Source organism: Gopherus flavomarginatus, chromosome 2, assembly GCF_025201925.1.
Source record: "Gopherus flavomarginatus isolate rGopFla2 chromosome 2, rGopFla2.mat.asm, whole genome shotgun sequence".
Taxonomy (NCBI): Eukaryota; Metazoa; Chordata; order Testudines; family Testudinidae; genus Gopherus; species Gopherus flavomarginatus.
This window is the reverse complement of record NC_066618.1, coordinates 12925302-12943378: the sequence shown is the minus strand read 5'-3', so window position 1 is coordinate 12943378 and position 18077 is coordinate 12925302. Positions and strand designations below refer to the sequence as shown.

General features: G+C 46.8%; 1 protein-coding gene across 2 annotated transcripts in view; it reads left to right on the top strand.

Annotated features, from left to right (window-relative positions):
• Positions 1-18077, top strand: part of PLCD1 (phospholipase C delta 1) — a 98680-nt gene that overhangs the window by 41779 nt on the left and 38824 nt on the right. For both annotated transcript variants that reach the window (XM_050942529.1, XM_050942528.1), the window contains exons 3-4: positions 4247-4475; positions 13899-14028. In XM_050942529.1, coding sequence (XP_050798486.1) covers positions 4247-4475; positions 13899-14028 — 359 coding nt within the window. The remainder of the gene's footprint in view (positions 1-4246; positions 4476-13898; positions 14029-18077) is intronic.

Genomic DNA, 18077 nt, shown 5'->3' with positions numbered 1-18077 from the left:
GGGGCAATCTGGGTGTGGGAGGTGCAGTGTGGGAGTCTGGGTGCAGGGGGATGCGGGTGCACCGAGGCTCATTGGGGGGTTCCAGGTGCCGAGGCAATGGAACTCTGCAGGGGGGTCCAGTTGAAGGTGTTTGGGGCTCAGCAGGGGGGTCTGGGTCCTGGGGGAGTGGGACTTGGTGGGGTAAGGGTCTGAATGCAGCTGGTTGGGGCTCAGTGGAGTCGGGGTTTGGGTGTGGGGGGGCTTGTAGGTTGTCCAGGTGCATAGGGGGTGGTGATCGTTAGGATAGGGGTTCTAGTATGGGGGGCTCAGTGGGTGGTGGTCTGTGGTGGTCCAGATGTAAGGGGGAGGGACTCAGCAGCGAGTGGTCTGGGTGCAGGGATGGAGGTCCAGAGGCGGGAGGCTTGGGGCTCAGTGTGGGGATCTCGGTATGAGGGGATGCAGATGCCCGGGGGTTGGGCAGACAGAGGAGCAGCTTCCCGTACAGTGACCCCTCGTCTTGTGGCTGAGGACTGATGGGGGCAGGAAGTGTGGGCAAGTGCGGAGCTGGGCTAGGTTTCTGACCTGGCCATGGCTGCTCCGTGCAGGGGAAGCGTGCTCCTTCCCCACCCCGAGCCCAGCCAGAACTAGCGGCTGAGCCCTCTGCAGGTGCAGGAGGAGGGGCTTGGTGAGGTGGGGGTTCAGGTGTGAGGGCTCATTTGTGGGGTTCTGGGTGTGGGGAGTGAGGCTTGGCTGGTGGGGCTGGGTTCTGGGTATGGGGTTTGGGTGGATGGGAGATGAGTCTGACCTGGACAGGCAGGTGCATCTCCAGCCCCGCCCCACTGCAGTGATTTACTTCTCTGCCAACTGCTCTGGGTGCCCAAAAGGATGGGCCCACGCTGCTGGGGAGGGGCATGTGAATGCTCTTGCAGCTTCCCTTAGCTTTGCTGTCAGAAAGTCATTTTTCTGCATGGAAGCAAAGAAATCTGCACGGGACATGAATTCTGTGCACACACAGTGGTGCAGAATTCCTTCAGGAGTAATCAGTCTATATCCTGTCCTCAGCCTCCCTCTTACCTTCTCTAACCAGAGCAGCTCTCTCTACCCAATCCCCCTTGTATCAGAGGTAGCCCTTGCAGTGTACCATACAGTCTTTTCAGGGACAGTTTTTAAGTTCTTCACCTGTTTCCACCCCCAATGGACTCATCTTGCAAGACCAGTGGTCTCCAACCTTTTTACATCCAAGATCACTTTTTGAATTTTTAAGGGCAGCCCAGGATCTGCCCCACCCCACTCATTCTATTCCTCCCCCTCTCCATCACTCATTCTCCCCCACCCTCACTCACTTTCACCAGGCTGGGGTAGGGGATTGGAGTTCGAGAGGGGGTGCGGGCTCTGGGTTGGGGCCACAGGGTTTGCAGTGTGGGAGGGGGCTCTGGGCTGAGCCTGGGGCAGGGGGTTGGGGTCCAGTAGGAGGTGAAGGGTGCAAGTTCTGGAAGGGAGTTTGGGTGCAGGAGAGGGCTCTAGGCTGGGGTAGTGTTGAAGTGCAGGAGAGGGTATGGGATGCTGGCTCTGGGAGGGGGAGGTCAGGGCTGGGGCATGGGGTTGGGGTTCGGGGGGGGATACAGGGTGCTGGCTCTGGGAAGGAGTTTGGGTGCAGGAGGGGGATCTGGGCTGGGGCAGAGTGTTGGGGCTCAGGAGGGGGTACGGGGTGCTGGCTCTGGGAGGCGGGCCAGGGCTGGGGCTTTGGGTGCAGGAGGGGAGGTTGGGGTGCAGGAGGTGCTATGAGGTGCTGGCTCTGGGAGAGGGATCAGTGCTGGGGTTTGGGGTGCAGGAGGGGGTATGAGGTGCTGGCTCTGGGAGGCGGGCCAGGGCTGGGGCTTTGGGTGCAGGAAGGGGGGTTGGGGTGCAGGAGGTGCTATGAGGTGCTGGCTCTGGGAGAGGGATCAGTGCTGGGGTTTGGGGTGCAGGAGGGGGTATGGGGTGCTGGCTCTGGGAGGCGGGCCAGGGCTGGGGCTTTGGGTGCAGGAAGGGGGGTTGGGGTGCAGGAGGTGCTATGAGGTGCTGGCTCTGGGAGAGGGATCAGTGCTGGGGTTTGGGGTGCAGGAGGGGGTTTGGGGTGCTGGCTCTTGGAGGGGGCTCAGGGTGGGGGTCGGGATGCAGCCTCCCACTGGGCAGCACTTACCTCCGGCGGCTCCCAGTTGGTGATGCAGCATGGCTGCTGCTAAGGCAGGCTCCTTGCCTACCCTGGCCCGATGCTGCTCCCAGAAGGGGCCAACGTGCCCCTGCAGCCTCTGGGTGTGGGAGGAGGCGGGGGGCATGTGGCTCCACGCACTGCCCCTCTCTGCAAGCTCTGCCCTGCAGCTCCCATTGGCCACAGCTCCCCATTCCCGACTTATGGGAGCTGCGGGGGCGATGCGTGTAGGCAGGAGCAGCGCGTGAAGGGAGACCCCTGCCCCTATTGGGGCTGCAGGGCCATGCTGGCCGCTTCCAGGAGTGGCGTGGGGCTGGGGCAGGGAGGGAGCCTGCCTTAGCAGCAGCCCCGCTACCCCACCGGAGAACACGATTGACTGGGAGATCCTCTAGTATCGATCACTGTGCTAGACCATGGGTTTTGGACCATGGATTCCAGAGAATCAGTTCTAGATTTCCTATTGGATTAAAAACTTCTGAAGTTTTATTTATTGTTTGCACAAGCAGCCATCCTTTCCTAAGCCCTAAACATCTAGGAATCGACAGTTAAAACTTCTGCAGTGACATGTTAGGAGTAAGTGTGGTCTGTGCTCTACTGCTGCCCAGCCACTGGTTCATATGGGGCGGAGTGGCTGAGGACATAGCTAAGTGGTAGGGCACAGGCTTAGCCCAGATTTAATCCATGGCATTTCTTCCACATAGAAACTGGTGGGCCAACTCACCAGCCAGAGTATCAGATAAATTTCCTAATAGCAGCACGTCAGCTCCTTTCTTCAGGATGAGTTTATTTCTCCAAACCAAAAGAGTCCAGCATAAATAAAACAGATAAACTAGGCCCTTTCCTCTGACCCAGCGTCCCCTGCAGGTCTCTCCCTCCCTACTGAGCAGTTAGTCAGTGCTTAGGGCCTTGGGTCACACAGATTTGTTTAATAAGGTGAGTTTCTGTTCATATATTAAACAGGCATCTGTTTCTCTATTTATTTAGGTTTTCTCCAATATCCACCTTAATTATTTGGCATGGATTTAGCTTCTAAAGCTGGGGCCAATTTCCCCCAGAGGATGCCACACAGATCAGATTGTGTGGTTTATATTTGAACTGAGTGTCCTGATTCCCTACAGCAAATGGGATCAAATCTGCCCTCGATGATGGGACTGGAGTAGCATGGGCGTAGCTGAGGCCCGTAGTTTGGCCTGTTATTGCCAGTTTTGGCCAACTGCTTTGACGCTTTATCTTGAACAAACAAGAAAATGGGCCTGATTCTCCTCCCACTTATACCAATTTAACACGAGTGTGACTCTTGATTTACATCAGTGTGAGAAGAGAATCTAGCCCGAAGTGCTTTCCCTTTTCATAGTCTTCAAACAGAAGGCAGACAGTATTGACAGAAGAGACCAGTGTTCTGGCCCTGATCCTTCTCCCATTGAAGATTAGACCCTCTGCTTTAATTAGGGTTGGTTTTTTTAAGCAATTCTAATGTGATAAGAGTAGATGAAGTTGATATGATTAGCAGGCTGAGATATTGTTATACACTGATGGGGTATCAAAGGCATGTGAGAGTCCTTATTAGTGATTTTGGGTGTTTGTTTCTGGGCACCATTTGAGACACCTAAAGAGTAAACTTCAGAATGTGATGAGCATCTTCTCTCTGAAAATTAGCCCCTGTAAATGTGTTTCAAGTTGTGCACCCAAAATAATTACTTTTGTTTGAAAAATCTTGGCCTTAATGACAAGATTGCACATCAAGTCAATAGCAGAGTCAGGAATAGATTCCAGGGCTCTAAACTGTACACATCGCTAGTCTCACATTGCTTCTTCCAGTATGAGTCCTGTTTATTTGTTAAAATGATGTCAGAAGCGAAGAACAAAGGAGAGCTTCCTCCTCTCTTGATATGCTGCTCCCTTCTTTTGATCATTCTGTTTGCGAGAAGTGGAGGGAAAAGTCCTTCGGGCCTTGCAGGAAGTGGTTATTGGAAAAGGAAAATAGAGTTATTTGTTAATATCTGCCTCAGAGCAGAGATAAGACTGGCTAACCCTCTCCCCCCTCCCAAGTGATAGCAAGAGCCTTTGTTTCCACAGTCTCCATTGAAGATATTCGGGATGTGAGGCCTGGTCACAAGACAGAGGGGATGGAAAAGTATGCCAAAGATGTCCCTGAGCATCGCTGTTTTTCCATCATCTTTAAAGACCAACGGAAAAACCTGGATCTCATCGCCAGTTCTGAAGATGATGCCAACCACTGGATTTCAGGCCTGAAGAAAATCATAGCCAAGAACAATTCCATGAGCCAGAGGCAGAAACTCCAACAGTATCCTTTGCATTTTAAAAGTGATTAATTATTCAACCACAACAAAGATGCACTTGTCTGTCTCAGTTGGGGTATTTGTATGTGTGTGCGGGGGTGCAAAACTGCACTACGAACAGGGCACTGAGTCAGTCTCCTCTCACTGGCTTTACATCTGTATAACTCCATGGACTTACGCCTGGTTTACCCTGATGTGAGAGTCCTTTAAACAAAGAATTGTCTCATTGAGGACTTAAGATAAAAAAGCCATTAGTTCCTAGATTCTTCAGGGATTTGTTTCATTCACCATGATCTCCAGGATGGGAATTTCTTGGCAATTAGTGAAAGGCTTGTAGTGTTTATGATGTTTTATAGAAATGTAATGCAAAGGAACTGATTTTCCTCTTTTGTGCACCAATTTTACATCAGAGTAGTTCCACTGACTTTGATGGAGTCCCTCCTCATTTACGCCAGCGTGGGAGGAATACTTCTCCCTGAAGAGCCTGTATGCTATATAGACACACTGCAGACAAGGAGAGGGGGAAAGGAATGAAACAGAGAAGCAAAGCCAGTGAGTTACTGGGTGAAATCCTGGCTCCATTGAAGTCAATGGGAGTTTCCCCTCTGGCTTCAATGGAACCAGGATTTCATGAACTGGACTGTAGATCCCTGAGCATCCGTAGACTTCGCTGCCATATTAAAAGTGAGGGTGGTTGTGGGCTGCATTTTTTTAACTCTTTGGACCACATTTGGCCTTTTGGATGCTCTGCGGGTCTCCCTGCTATTAAAGCAACCTACCTGAATCACCATTCTTGAGAAGTGCTGACTCACTGGTTGTCTTGTGAGTGCCAAGTACACTAACCTGAATGGACTTTACAGATATTGCACCATCCCTTGTCCTTTTATAGGTTATTCAACAGACTTATTCATGCTGTGGTCTCACGCTCTGTGGGGGAGAGAGGGACAGGTTTTTCTCCCCACAGAGGTCTCTCGATACCACCAGCAGGACTCTCAAGTTGAATTAGTCGGCCTGCCACATCCCTCTCTCCCCTAGGTTGTGCTTTGACTAGAACCTGGGGTGTTAAGTCGATTGAAGTTAGATTTCTCAGTGGGACCTGCATTGTCTTTTCACTGGAGACAGAGCATCTCTTGAAGCTCATGGCAGAAGCTTTTGGTAAGACACAGAATCTCCCGTGAACACTTACTGCATTTAACCTGTGAGTGATTCGGAGTCCTAGTTCCAATGTTATTGCATGGCAAGCACAAACCCTGATTGCCATTCAGAAACAAACACCAGCTCTGGAGAGAGAAAAAGGTGCCAGCACTTCTTATCTGGAGGCAAAACAGTAGCAGACATAGAGGTTTTATTGTAGTTTGCTGCCACTATTGAGAGTTGGTTGGAAAATTAACTCTGGAAGGGAGAGGCTTAAAGATTCTTTGAGTGGCAAAACAGTCATCAGGAGCAGGGAAGTTTGCCATTCATCTCTCAATTTTGCATCTATTGCTGCAGCACAGTGCATGCAAGCTACTGACTTGCAGATAATGAGGGATCTCATGCCCTTCATGGAATCATAGAAGGGTAAGACTGGAAGGGACCTTGAGAGGTCATCTAGTCCAGTCCCCTGCACTCAAGGCAGGACTAAGTAATAACTAGACCATTCCTGACAGGTGTTTGTCCAACCTGTTCTTAAAAACCTCTAATGATGGAGACTCCGCAGCCTCCCTAGACAATTTGTTCCAGTGCTTAGTTACCCTGACAGGAAGTTTTTCTTGATGACCTTTCTAAGTCTGCCTTGCTGCAGTTTAAGCCCATTGCTTCTTTTCTTGTCCTCGGAGGTTAAGGAGAACAATTTTTCACCCCCCCTTCTTGTAACAACCTTTTATATACTTGAAAACTGTTATCATGTCTCCCTTCAGTCTTCTCTTCTGCATACTACACAAACTCAGCGTTTTCAATCTTTCCTTATAGGTCATGTTTTCTAGACCTTTAATCATTTTTGTTGCTCTCCTCTTGACTTTCTCCAGTTTCTCCACATCTTTCCTGAAATGTGGTGCCCAGAACTGGACACAGTACTCCAGCTGAGGCCTTATAAGTGCTGAGTAGAGTAGAAGAATTACTTTTCCTGTTTTTCTTTTCTGATAGCAGTCTGTGATTGTCGCTAAACAGCATGATACTTCAAGAGAGTGAGATGAAACCAGATAGCTTTTGCTTACCACCAGTTCCAAGGTTGTTAAAGCCACTAGGAGATTGTGTGTTTTTTCAACACTTAGGCCCAGATTCTGCCATCAGATATATGCAGGCATGTCTGGTTGAAGTTACTGGCTTGACCAGCACTGACCAAACAATGCAGAACTGTTGCCACAGTGCCACTGAGTGAATGATGTAGCCCATCCTCACTGCCTGGTCAGCAAAGCTCAAATTTAGATCCCTCCTTATTTCAGTTCAGCTGCTCCTCTCACACTGTGCCTTGTGCTCCTATCTGGAGCCAACCCACTGCTGGGTCAGTACTTTCTCCTCTGTCGCCACCATCCTGCTATATTAGCTCCTCTGTGCCTTGTTGTCACTCATGGGTGGGGGACCTTCACTAGGTCTTTCTACTCCTTCATAACCTCTGGATGTACCAGAGGTTCTAGTGCTGGCCCCAGCATCTTTGGCTGGAGGGCTCTATACCTGGATGTTAGCTAGTCTGTCTCATACTTATAGGAATTGTCATAGTGGACCAGACAAGATTTCCTGTCTTCAACAGCAACCAAGGCCAGATGTTTCAGAGGCAGATGGAAACCCCAAGCTGCACCTAACTGCAATATTGTAGAATATCATAGCATAGGGAGAGGGAATTTATTATACTGTATCATGTAATACGGACTCACCAGAATTTCTTCCTGACCCCAGCTAGTGATCAGGGTATGTCCTGAACTCTGAGGAGGGATGGCCATTGTTTCCCAAACATTTTTGGCATCCCCACTTCAGTTGAGGCTTTTCTCACCGCTTGGGCTGACCCCCAAATTTAGCTCCCTTCTTAACTCAGTTCAGCCACTCCTCTTGCACTGTGCCTCATGCTCCCACATGGAGCCGAACCACTATCTCACTGCTAGGTTTCACTTTGGTGGCCACCATCTCGCTACACTGGCTCCTCTATGCCTTATTGGTACTCATGGGTGGGGGGCCTTCACTAGGGCTCATGAAAGTTATTGCCTTCTAGAGCCTTCCTTTCTGGAGAAGCCCATGGCTGGGATGGGGGGCTGCCAGAAATAATATTTGCCTGGCTGTTTTCATTCTAGTTAATATCTGTGATGACTGTACCCCTCGACCACCATCTCTGTGGGAGTCATAGCTACAAAAAAGCCACCTCTGGAGCATGTGCAATTGAAACCACTGAACTATTTCCGTCTAAGAGTAGAGATGATTGTATCTAAATAACAATAACATTTGTTCAGAGCAAAGGCTGCAATTTCCAAAGTGGAAACATGCCGCTCTCTCTTTAACTCCTAGTCAGAATCCAAGTTAAATGAGGTGGGGAGGCAAACAGTATTTCTGGAAGAATAATTATGGTGGACTCTTGGTGTCCAGTCTGGGACAGTTACTATCAGTCTTACCCAACCTGGAATTACAGAACAGCAAGATTCTCATTTTAGGTTTGCTGATGTTTAATTAAAGCCTGGAATTTAAACTTAGTCTTTCTTCAGTGGATGTGTCTGGAAGTGTGGTTTGATGTGAAAGTTTCTTGAAAAGAAATGGGCATCATATATATATAAATACAGATAGATAGGAAAGAAGTGTTGGGGGCCTTGGTCCATTCTTCCCCCTGCCAGGGCAGGGTTGTTCTCTGCAGTATATTTTCCCATGCTTGCCACCCCAGTTTAAAGACATGAACATGGAATAAAATCAAGCAGTTGACAGGTGGTTTTTGATGCTTCTATATATACAGTAGTGCCTGATTAACAGTCCAGTTCAGCTCTAGAGCAAGCAGGCATAGCTTCAATTGATTTCAGCGGAAGTTGCACGCAGTTTTGCCTGGGATGACTTTGGTCCATAGAATAGATGGGAACTTTCAACCTAAGCTGTGAGAAATGAAGCAGCTTTGCTTTTTTGGTTTTTTTTTTCTGCTTTGGAATCACATCCCCTGAATTTCTAATTTGAACAAATTCACTAGATGCCTTAGAATTCTTCAGTCATTCTTCCTTAGTTTCTAGTGGAAGATGGTAGCCTCAGGAGCCAGCAAATTCTTTAAAAGGGCAAGGAGACAATATTGTCTCCCTGTTCAGACAGGAATGAAAGCCATAGCTTTCTATCCCTCCTAGATACGTAAATGGTCCCCATCCCCCTTGTGTTTGAGCACTTCATTCTTTATCATATTTATCGTCACAACATTCCTGTGAAGTAGGGCAGTGCTGTCAGCCCCATTTCACATTGAAGCCCAGAAAGGCTACGTCAGTGGTCCCCAACCTTTTCGTCTGGTGGGTGCCAGACAAAGGACTGTGGCGGCGGTGGAGCATCCGCCAAAATGCCACCGAATTTTGGCAGCATTTTGGCAATGACGCCTCTTGATGATGTCACTTGTCGGCAGCAAGCGGCATCATCGAGAGGCATCACTGTCAAAATGCCGCAGAAATTCGGTGGCATTTCGGTGGATGCTCCACCACTGGCCAAGATGTAGGCGCATTTTGATGCCCCCGCGTTGGGGAGCCCTGGACTACGTGATTTGACCAAGGTCACACAGAAGTCTGTGGCAGAGGAGGAAATCAAATCCAGGTCTCCCAAATCACAGGCTAGTGCCCCAACCACTCAAGCAACCCACTCTCAACCTGCTAAGGCCCAAACCTAGGATGCAATATGCGACAAAGATCCAGAATGAGGAGCACAAACAATTAGCCTTGCAGGACACTTCTAATGTTGTAGGATTCATCCATTTAGCATGAGTGATGCTTTCTATGTGATCTCTCTGATCCTTGATTCTTTATTTCTGATGTAAATCATTTTTAAGAACAGAAGTGAGGGAACATAGTTACCCTTGGGACTGAAATGAGGGATATGTCAGAGGGAGGATGAGGCCCAGGAAATCTTCAGTTGTGTTTGAGGCTCTACCATTAAACGGTTGTGTGACCGTTGCGGTTAGATGGCTAGCTGTATTTCTGCCCCCTTTCTAGTCTCTCTGAGTGTTTGGCCTCTTGTCCTCACCTCCCTCAGGGTGGAACCTTGCAAATCTTCTACTTTTGGACTGGGACTCAGGTACTGTGTTGGGACGCTCCAATCACTGCTTGTCTGGTGCCTCCTCCTGGTCACTTTAAGGATTAATCTCGAGTCTGACACCCGTTCCCGTGGTCGCATGCTGTCACGTCGTCTCTCTCTCTCTCATCCCAGGAAATGCAGCATTCTCTTCATGACTCAGCCCTCCAGCTAGATCACTCAGTGTCCTCCCATTCAGGATATATCAAAGTCTTACCTTCAGCCGTCCTAGGTAGTCTTCCCATTCACTGCCTCAGGTGCCACTCCTTCAGTGGCTGGTAGGGGAACCCGGGCCCCCTCTCTACTCCAAATTCCAGTCCAGGGACCCTCAATCTAGCAGTTCTGTGCTTTATCCTCCCAGCCTCACTGCTCCTTCCCTGGACTGCTTTCTACCACTTCCTGTTGCCAGCTTCCTGTCTTTATTGGCCCTGGCTGAACCTGCTTCCTACCAATACCCTGCTCCCTAGCTCTTGCTCCAGGTACAGATGTTAATAGACCTTAACCCTTTTCAGTCCTGTGTGGGGTGAACACCCCATCACAGATATACTGCCCTGTGTATACCAATTGCTTATTGCCCCACGGGTCTGTCATAACATTTTTTCCCAGATCTGGACCTTAGCGTCCAAAATATGGGTGTTAGCATGAAAATCTCCAAGCTTAGTTACCAGCTTGGACCTGGTATTGCTGCCACCAGCTAAGAATTATACAGTGCCTAGCTCACTGTGGTCTCCCCAAAACCTTCCCTGGGGGACCCCCAGACTCAGATGCCTTGAGTCTTACAACAAAGGGAAATAACTCCCTCCCCTTGTTTCCTTGTTACTTCCTCCCAGGCTCCCCTCCCTGGACGACCCTAGGAGATTCCCTGCTTCCAGCCCTGGAAACACAAGTACCGAGAGATCTAATCTCTCCCCCTCACCCAGAGGGTATGCAAAGTCAGGCTTAGTAAATCTAACACAAAGAGATTTTCCCCTTGACTTTTTCCTTCCACCAATTCCCTGGTGAGCTGCAGACTCAATTCCCTGGAGTCCCCACTAAAGAAAAACTCCAACAGGTCTTAAAAAGAAAGCTTTGTATAAAAAAAGAAAGAAAAAGACATTAAAAATAGTCTCTGTAATAAGATGACAATATACAGGGTCAATTGCTTAAAGGAAAAAAATGAATAAACAGCCTTATCCAAAAAGAATACAATTTAACACATTCCAGCAACTACACACATGTAAATACAAAAGAAAACAATATAAACCTATTGTCTTACTATCCTTGTACTTACAACTTGGAAACAGAATATTAGAAAGGCAGGAGATAGAAAAATCACTCTCAGAGCTGAGAGGGTCAGACCCAAGACAAAGAACAAAGAACTCACACTCAAAACTTCCCTCCACCCAGATTTGAAAAAGTCTTGTTTCCTGATTGGTCCTCTGGTCAGGTGTTTCAGGTAAAAGAACATTAAACCTTAGCTATCTGTTTATGACAGGGTCTGACTGGGTTTCTGGTACCTGCATTTCTTCCCTTCAGAAATATGTGATCAGTGATATAGTGAGAAATGGCCTTCTGAAAAAGACAGTATTTTTATTTAGCAGTTGGAACTAAGTATTTTAGGAAAAAAGGGATTTGAAAGCAACAAGCAGCAGATGTAATTAGTCTCATGTAACCTTATGCTGCACTAGCAGCTAAATTAGATAGGATTTGTTCCAGGAGCAGAACAAAAGTAATTCACAATCTCTTGCTTTCCTACATCCTCCTGTGAGTCTGGGTTTTGACCCAAGGTGCCTAGTGTAGCCCACACTGAAAATGCTAAGGTGTGGGCAGACTGCAAAAAGGAGAGCAGATTCTCCCAAAGCTGGTGATTAACACTACAATTCACCAACCAGTCACAAACTGTGCTCTTGATCCCACACACTGGTTATCAAGAAGCTGAAAAAAAAGAAATCACACAGCTCCCTTTATTGCATTCAAGTCTCTGGCTCCCAATCAGCACCTAGGTCAAATACAGTGAGAAATTATTTAAAACTCTATTCACTATACAAAATGTTCTTCTGATCCCCAAAGGGCAAGTCACATTACCAGATCAGTACTAGTTTGGATCTTACCCAAAATACCACACTGCCAGCCAATGCTTTAGTATCTAAAACGAAAAGTTTATTATAAAAACAAAGAAAAGAATGAAAGAGCTGTTAAATGGTCAAAGCAATAAGATACATACATGTGAGTTCAGAGTCCGTATATCGAGTTCTTAGCAACGTTGGTCAGTTTGCTGGCTTGTAAAGTCTCTTTGGAACACATCCAGTACTTGGATGGGTCTGTCAGTCCTTTGTTCAAAGTTTCAGTTTGTAGAGAAGTTACTTCTGAGGTAGAAAGCAGGACTGAAGACAAAATGGAGATGATGCAGCTGCCCGTTGATATCCTTTGTATCGTGGTGGCATGTACATCCTCTGTCCCAAACAGAAGCTCACAGGACATGGACATGGAAAAGCACTTGGAGTCCCCTGTCCACAGGCATGTCCCTACATGTCCTGCTGACTCGTGGGCATAGCCTCTGGCTTCTCTTAATGGGTTCTTTGTACAATTGATTGCACTTGATGGGTCAGTAAGCAGGCTGGATAGTGCTGATGCCAATCTGTCTGGCGGTGTCACCCAGAAACATTTGAGATGCACATATAGCACACACATTTAGTTGGGGTTAGTCCTGCTTTGAGCAGGGGGTTGCACTAGATGACCTCCTGTGGTCTCTTCCAACTCTAATCTTCTATGATTCTACGATTTATAATTCATGATACAAAGATGATGCATACATATAAATAAGCTTACCATATTTAGCAAATTATAACTTTTCCAGCAGCCCATGTGACATCCTCAGGGCCATACAGGTAGCATATATATTGTGTGGATGTGGCCCACATAACACATAGAGCACTACAATGCTAAAGGGGTTGAGAACCACTGCTTTAGATACAAATGTGGCAATTGTAGGTAAATATTCACATATTAAGGGTTACCACTGAGGACGCTATTGGTATCTGTAAACATCTTTTTCTCTCAGGGAAAATATGATGAGCCCAGTTAAAATATTGTCCCTTAGGGTCAGTTAATCGTATTCTAGCTCAGGCCCTCATCTCCCAGAATGGGCATTTTTTAGTCTTTTTGGAATGATTTTTGAAATAGTGCCTTCTGTCTTAGTCCCATTTATGGCAGTGAGGACTATGTCCATAGAGATTTGATGACCTGATCTTAGTTTGATAATTTTCCTACTTTAAAAATAGAATGCTTTCCCTGAAGGCCTCGTTCATTTGATGATTAAACTAGCAGAAAGAAATACGGTGCTCTGCTGCAGTAATAGCCATTCCTATTTTGAAAAATCGCCAAGATATTTAACAGTCTGACATAATCTTCCAGAAAAGACATAGGAATGCGAGTGGAAATTTCCTGAGCATCATTCTTTTAAAAAATTGCAGATATTTTATTGTAATCGGTTGAAACAGTGCAGTAACATTGCAAGCTGTAATGTTAGGGTAGTGTAGAATACAGTGATATATACCTTATGTGTTTTACAAGGGAACGTCATAACCTACCATCTGCACCAGTTCTATTTTTAAACAAATGGTAAGAAATATAGGGACAGATCCTCAAGTATATACCAGAGTAGACAGCATATAACTTTCACAAGATGAACAGTAATGTTTCTGCTGGGGAATCTTTTCCCAATATCCAGGCACAAGTTCTTTAGCATCTTCCCCAGCTCCAACCAAATGTTAGTTGATATACTGGATCTCGATCAAATCCCACCTATCCATGCAGGAAACCATCAGTTTTGCCTTCTGGGAGCTCTTTGCCCTCCTTCCCTCACCCTCAAGCCCCTGTTAACGGCCTTGAATGCAGTGCTCATTCTCTTCCAAAAATGTTTTGTGATTTAGCTGGGACAAGAAGCAATTGTGGAGCAAATAATGTTTTCCCCGCTCCCAGTGGGTGAAAGATCTCTCCTCGGCCGGGGGCTCCTATGTGACAGAGTGCTCTGCTGCCACCTAAGCAACCCTTAACATGCTCTTTAAAAACAGAGGGCCAGATCCTCAGTTGGTGTAAATTGGCTTGATGGCACCATGCTGATTTACACCAGCTGAAGACCTGGCCCAGAATCTCTAGGTGAGGTTTTTTTTCCCCAGGAGAAGGGATGATAGATGGGGGAAGGAATCGATCTGGAGTGATTTCCTTACATCAGCTTGCAGCTGGATTCACTCCTGCTTGCGGAAGGCCGATAAGAACAAAGACAACAAGATGAGCTTTAAAGAGCTCAAGAGCTTCCTGAAAGAAGTGAACATTCAAATGGATGACAGTTATGCCAAGCAGATCTTTCAGGTAAGGAGAATTCACAATTAGCTTGGCAGTGAATGGGCTGGCTTGGCGTCACAGTCCCTGAACCTCACACCAACTGGCTGGAGACTTAAGCAGAGGCAAACTCTCAACATGCTGACCGAGCCCTAGGATCGTGCATGTGCCTTAGGATCTTCAAAGTGCTCACTGTTGGCCTAACTGGGCTCCCAGTTAAATCAATGGAGTTTTGAAAACTCCACCCACGGTGAATGGGGCACCCACTGTGAGAGCTGCAATGTCCCAAAGGTATAATTGAGTCCAAGAACGGAGGGGGATGCGGAGAAGGATCAGACATTGATATGGATAATGCGAGATAAATGGATAAGATCAGGGAGCGAGCAGGTGCCCTTGGGCACTGGTGGGTCAGGACTTCAGAGTATAACGACTACACACCGAAAACTTTAGTCCTCATGGAATGAGTTCTGCTATAGTCACTCACCCTAACACAGTGGAGTGAAATACCAAGTGGCTTCTGTAAAATCAAGGAAAGTTATACAAGGCAGGGGAAAGTGTGAATTAAAGGAATACAGTCATGATAGTGATGCAGCCCTGTACACTGGCTTGGAGCAGTTAATGACCCAAGAAAACATGAACTCTGCTCAGGGATACGCACTGCTAATTTCTTGAGCTTCAACTTGCTGGCGAAGCCAATGAGAAGGTAATGACGGTGACAAGAAGTCCTGAGTGGTTGAGTTTTTAGTGTTCCTAAAACCCAGCCTTCCTGCTTGCATGAGCTAAAGCCCATTGGATTGATTTCTAGGCCCTCATCACATCTGTCACTTAACTTCCCTGAAGTGGGCAGTGTCAGAAAGAGCTGTTCCTTTCTCTTCAGAGCACTGCTAAATGGTAAAAGCGCACACAGTCGTCGAAACCCAGTAGTGGTTCTGATGCTCCCCTCTGCTTCTGCAAGTGGAGGGCTGGGGAGTAAAGCCCTGCGCAGGGCTATTTTTTAAATCCTGTGCCCGTCCCGCCCCGCAGTACCCACGGGTCACCCACGGAAACCTTCGATCCCGCAAGAGAGACAGATTCCCCCACACTACTAAAAACAAACAAAAAAAACCCCAGATTGATTAATCTATTCTATATATAAACAGAATTCAGACACAATTCTTACCACTAAAAAAATAAAACAAATCTTGCTTAAACCACGTAAAAAAATATTTTAACTCCTGTTATGAGACATCAGCTCTCTTTCTATCCCTTGCTTAAAGTTAAATATTAAAACCTTTTTAAAAAAAAAGAGAAAAGAAAAATTTGCTTTCCATTGCTGAAATTCTATTTTGACAAATCAACGAGAGATTTAGTATTTTCCCACAAATTACCGCAGTCAGGATTTTTTTGCCCACCCAATCCCAACCACAACAAAGTACATTTTACCTGCTCCCGCTCTTATGGCAATGGGTCCTTTGGGACCCCAGTCCCACTGAAGGGCTCTACTGGGGAGCCTCAGACTGCAGGTCCTAGCTGGGGATTGCATAGAAAGGAGGCATGCCAGCTCTTTGTGCTCTCCTAACCCTAGATCTGTGGAGACCTCTCTGTGTGAGAGCACCACACAGATTCACGGGGAGGTTGGCCAGCAGATCTCTACCGATTTCTTGCTGCAGAACCCCCAGAATAAAGCTGCATAAACACAAGCTCTGGCTGCAGTAACGTGCTTCCTTCCTTTTCCACATGGTGGACCAGGCCTGCTCCTCTGGGGGTGCTCCTCTTGGAGCAGCTGCTGTCAGGGAGCACCCAGAAGAACAGCTTTCAGACTGAGCTCTGTGGGGCAGGGACTATCTTTCACTGTCTGTGCATACAGCACCTAGCCATGGGGACCTAACCTGGGGCCTGTAGGTGTAGCTGAAATGCAAACTGCAGTAATGATAATGAGCTGCTCTCACAGAGCATGTGCTCTGTGGGGTCTCCAGAGGAGGCGGGGAAGGGGTTGGCAGTGGAGAAATGAGAGACGTCACACAGACATGCTTGTCTCTGACAGATCTAGGGAGCATAATCCCCTGCCACTTCCTAACCCCCTCCCTCAATGGAATAATTAGAAGGAAACTCTGGGAGTGGAGACTTGAGGCATTTCAGTTCCTGCATAGGGGAGCATTGGGCTCAATGAATTAAAGCTATAAATAGAGACTAAGCACTTGACAGTGTTGGTTCATGTAGCAATGTGCTGTTTTTTGTACAGGCACAGTAATGAAGGATGATTGATCAGTCAGACAGTGGCTATAAGGGTGTTTTCCTAAATTAGTCCTGTTTTCTGTTAAGACGGCCTCCCATACCTGTGTGGTCCCTCTATAAGTTCTAAGTAGACCTGAGTACAACGTCTCCAATGAAACCAGAAGCCACATAAAACTCACCTGGTTGTGCATTTCATTTCAAACTTGATCTCAGCTGTTTCTTCACAAAGGTTCCCCACTCCTTCTGGCAAACTCACTCTGATTCAGGGTGTCAGGATGCATCAAAGCTAGGTAAAACCCAGCAGTTTGGACCAAGATTCTCTCTGTCATTTGGTGCTCATTCAAACCCAAAGTAAGGGGACCACGCCATACAGGTCAAACTCAGAGAACATGTTCACACACACAGAGCAACCCAAACTGGAATCTGGCCACGATGGCAGCACTTGCACTCCTGTTCTTTTGGAAAGGGCAGTGAAGTCTGTCTAAAGACCACTAATGGCCAGGCTTCCAAGAGGTGGCCCTTACCGCAGCACAAACCTCCATACAGCCGTACTCGGGCATTGGCTCAGTTCTGTCTCAAAGGAAAGAGCATCATTGGCCAAATCCCCACTATTGCCAGTCTGCATTTGTCTTTGTGCCTCTTCTCCAAGAATTCAACAAATCTAACTCTGCTTAGGTGACAAGCTTTACCAAGCTGACACCACAGGATGGTATAGACACAAACAGCAGCAACCAAAATAATTGCTTTCAAGAGTGTAGAAAACTATCTTGTTGGATTAACATTTTTATTGTTTTTATGCTTTTCAATGCACACATCAGAATACAGAAAACAAAAAACATAAACTTGTAACAACACCATCTGTATCGTACAGCATAGTGTTAACATGCATCTGCAAAAACCATTTTACAACCTTAATATTAAACTAAAAAAGCAAATAAGTTGAAACCTATGTAGAGGGTGTCCTTGTAAATTACTACGCATGTCAGGAGAAACAGCATGTAAGTAGGCCACTTTCTCAGCTTCTCTTGTCATTAAGGTGAATAAAGGCCACCTCTGTCACTTTGATCATGCCAGTTGTGAGATCATAGTTTTGACTTGTAGAATGCAACGAGCTGCTGGATAGTTTTGTTTGGTTCATAACTAGGCAGCCCAATGGCTCCCAAAGTGTTCCAGTGGAGACTTTCCATAGGGAGCAATAATATCAGTGCTCCAAAGACCTCATTATCATCTTGCTAGAGGAAACCTCAGGGGCATCATTATTGTCTTCTATGTGATTAGCAGTGCTTGGCTTGGGTCCTAACAGGATGGTTGGTTAAACTGAAATGTACATTTTGTTTCTAGGAATCAGGGCTATAACAATATCTTCCATTTATACCGTGTCTACCATCCTGAGGGATCCCAGAGCCAGTACAGAGTACTATGCACGTAGAGAGCCCCTGAAAGGTTGCTACCTCTGAAGTGGGTGGTGACCACCAAATGGCACACAGGGTGGTCTACAGCACTCAGGGCTGGGGAATGGGACCTTTTTTGGCCAAGGACCTTGGGGCAAACCAAGTACTATGGGAATTTTGAGATCTGTGCAGAGAGGGCAGGACTTAGGTTCTCAGAGTCCCACCTGAAAGACCATCTAGACTTAATTGACCTCAATGGGCCAGATCCTCACCTATGGAAGAGCTGGCTGTCTATATTAGATATTTAAAGAGAGCCAGTCATCAAAATATCTAGGCATCAATTGATAAGCTAGGTACAGAGAATCCTGCGCCAAAAATCCCTCAATCCTAATAAGAGATTCCGTCTTAAGCAACCACTTTGATGTATGCCCAGGTTTTCCATTACAGTTTGTTTTTTTTGACCTTTAGTTAATT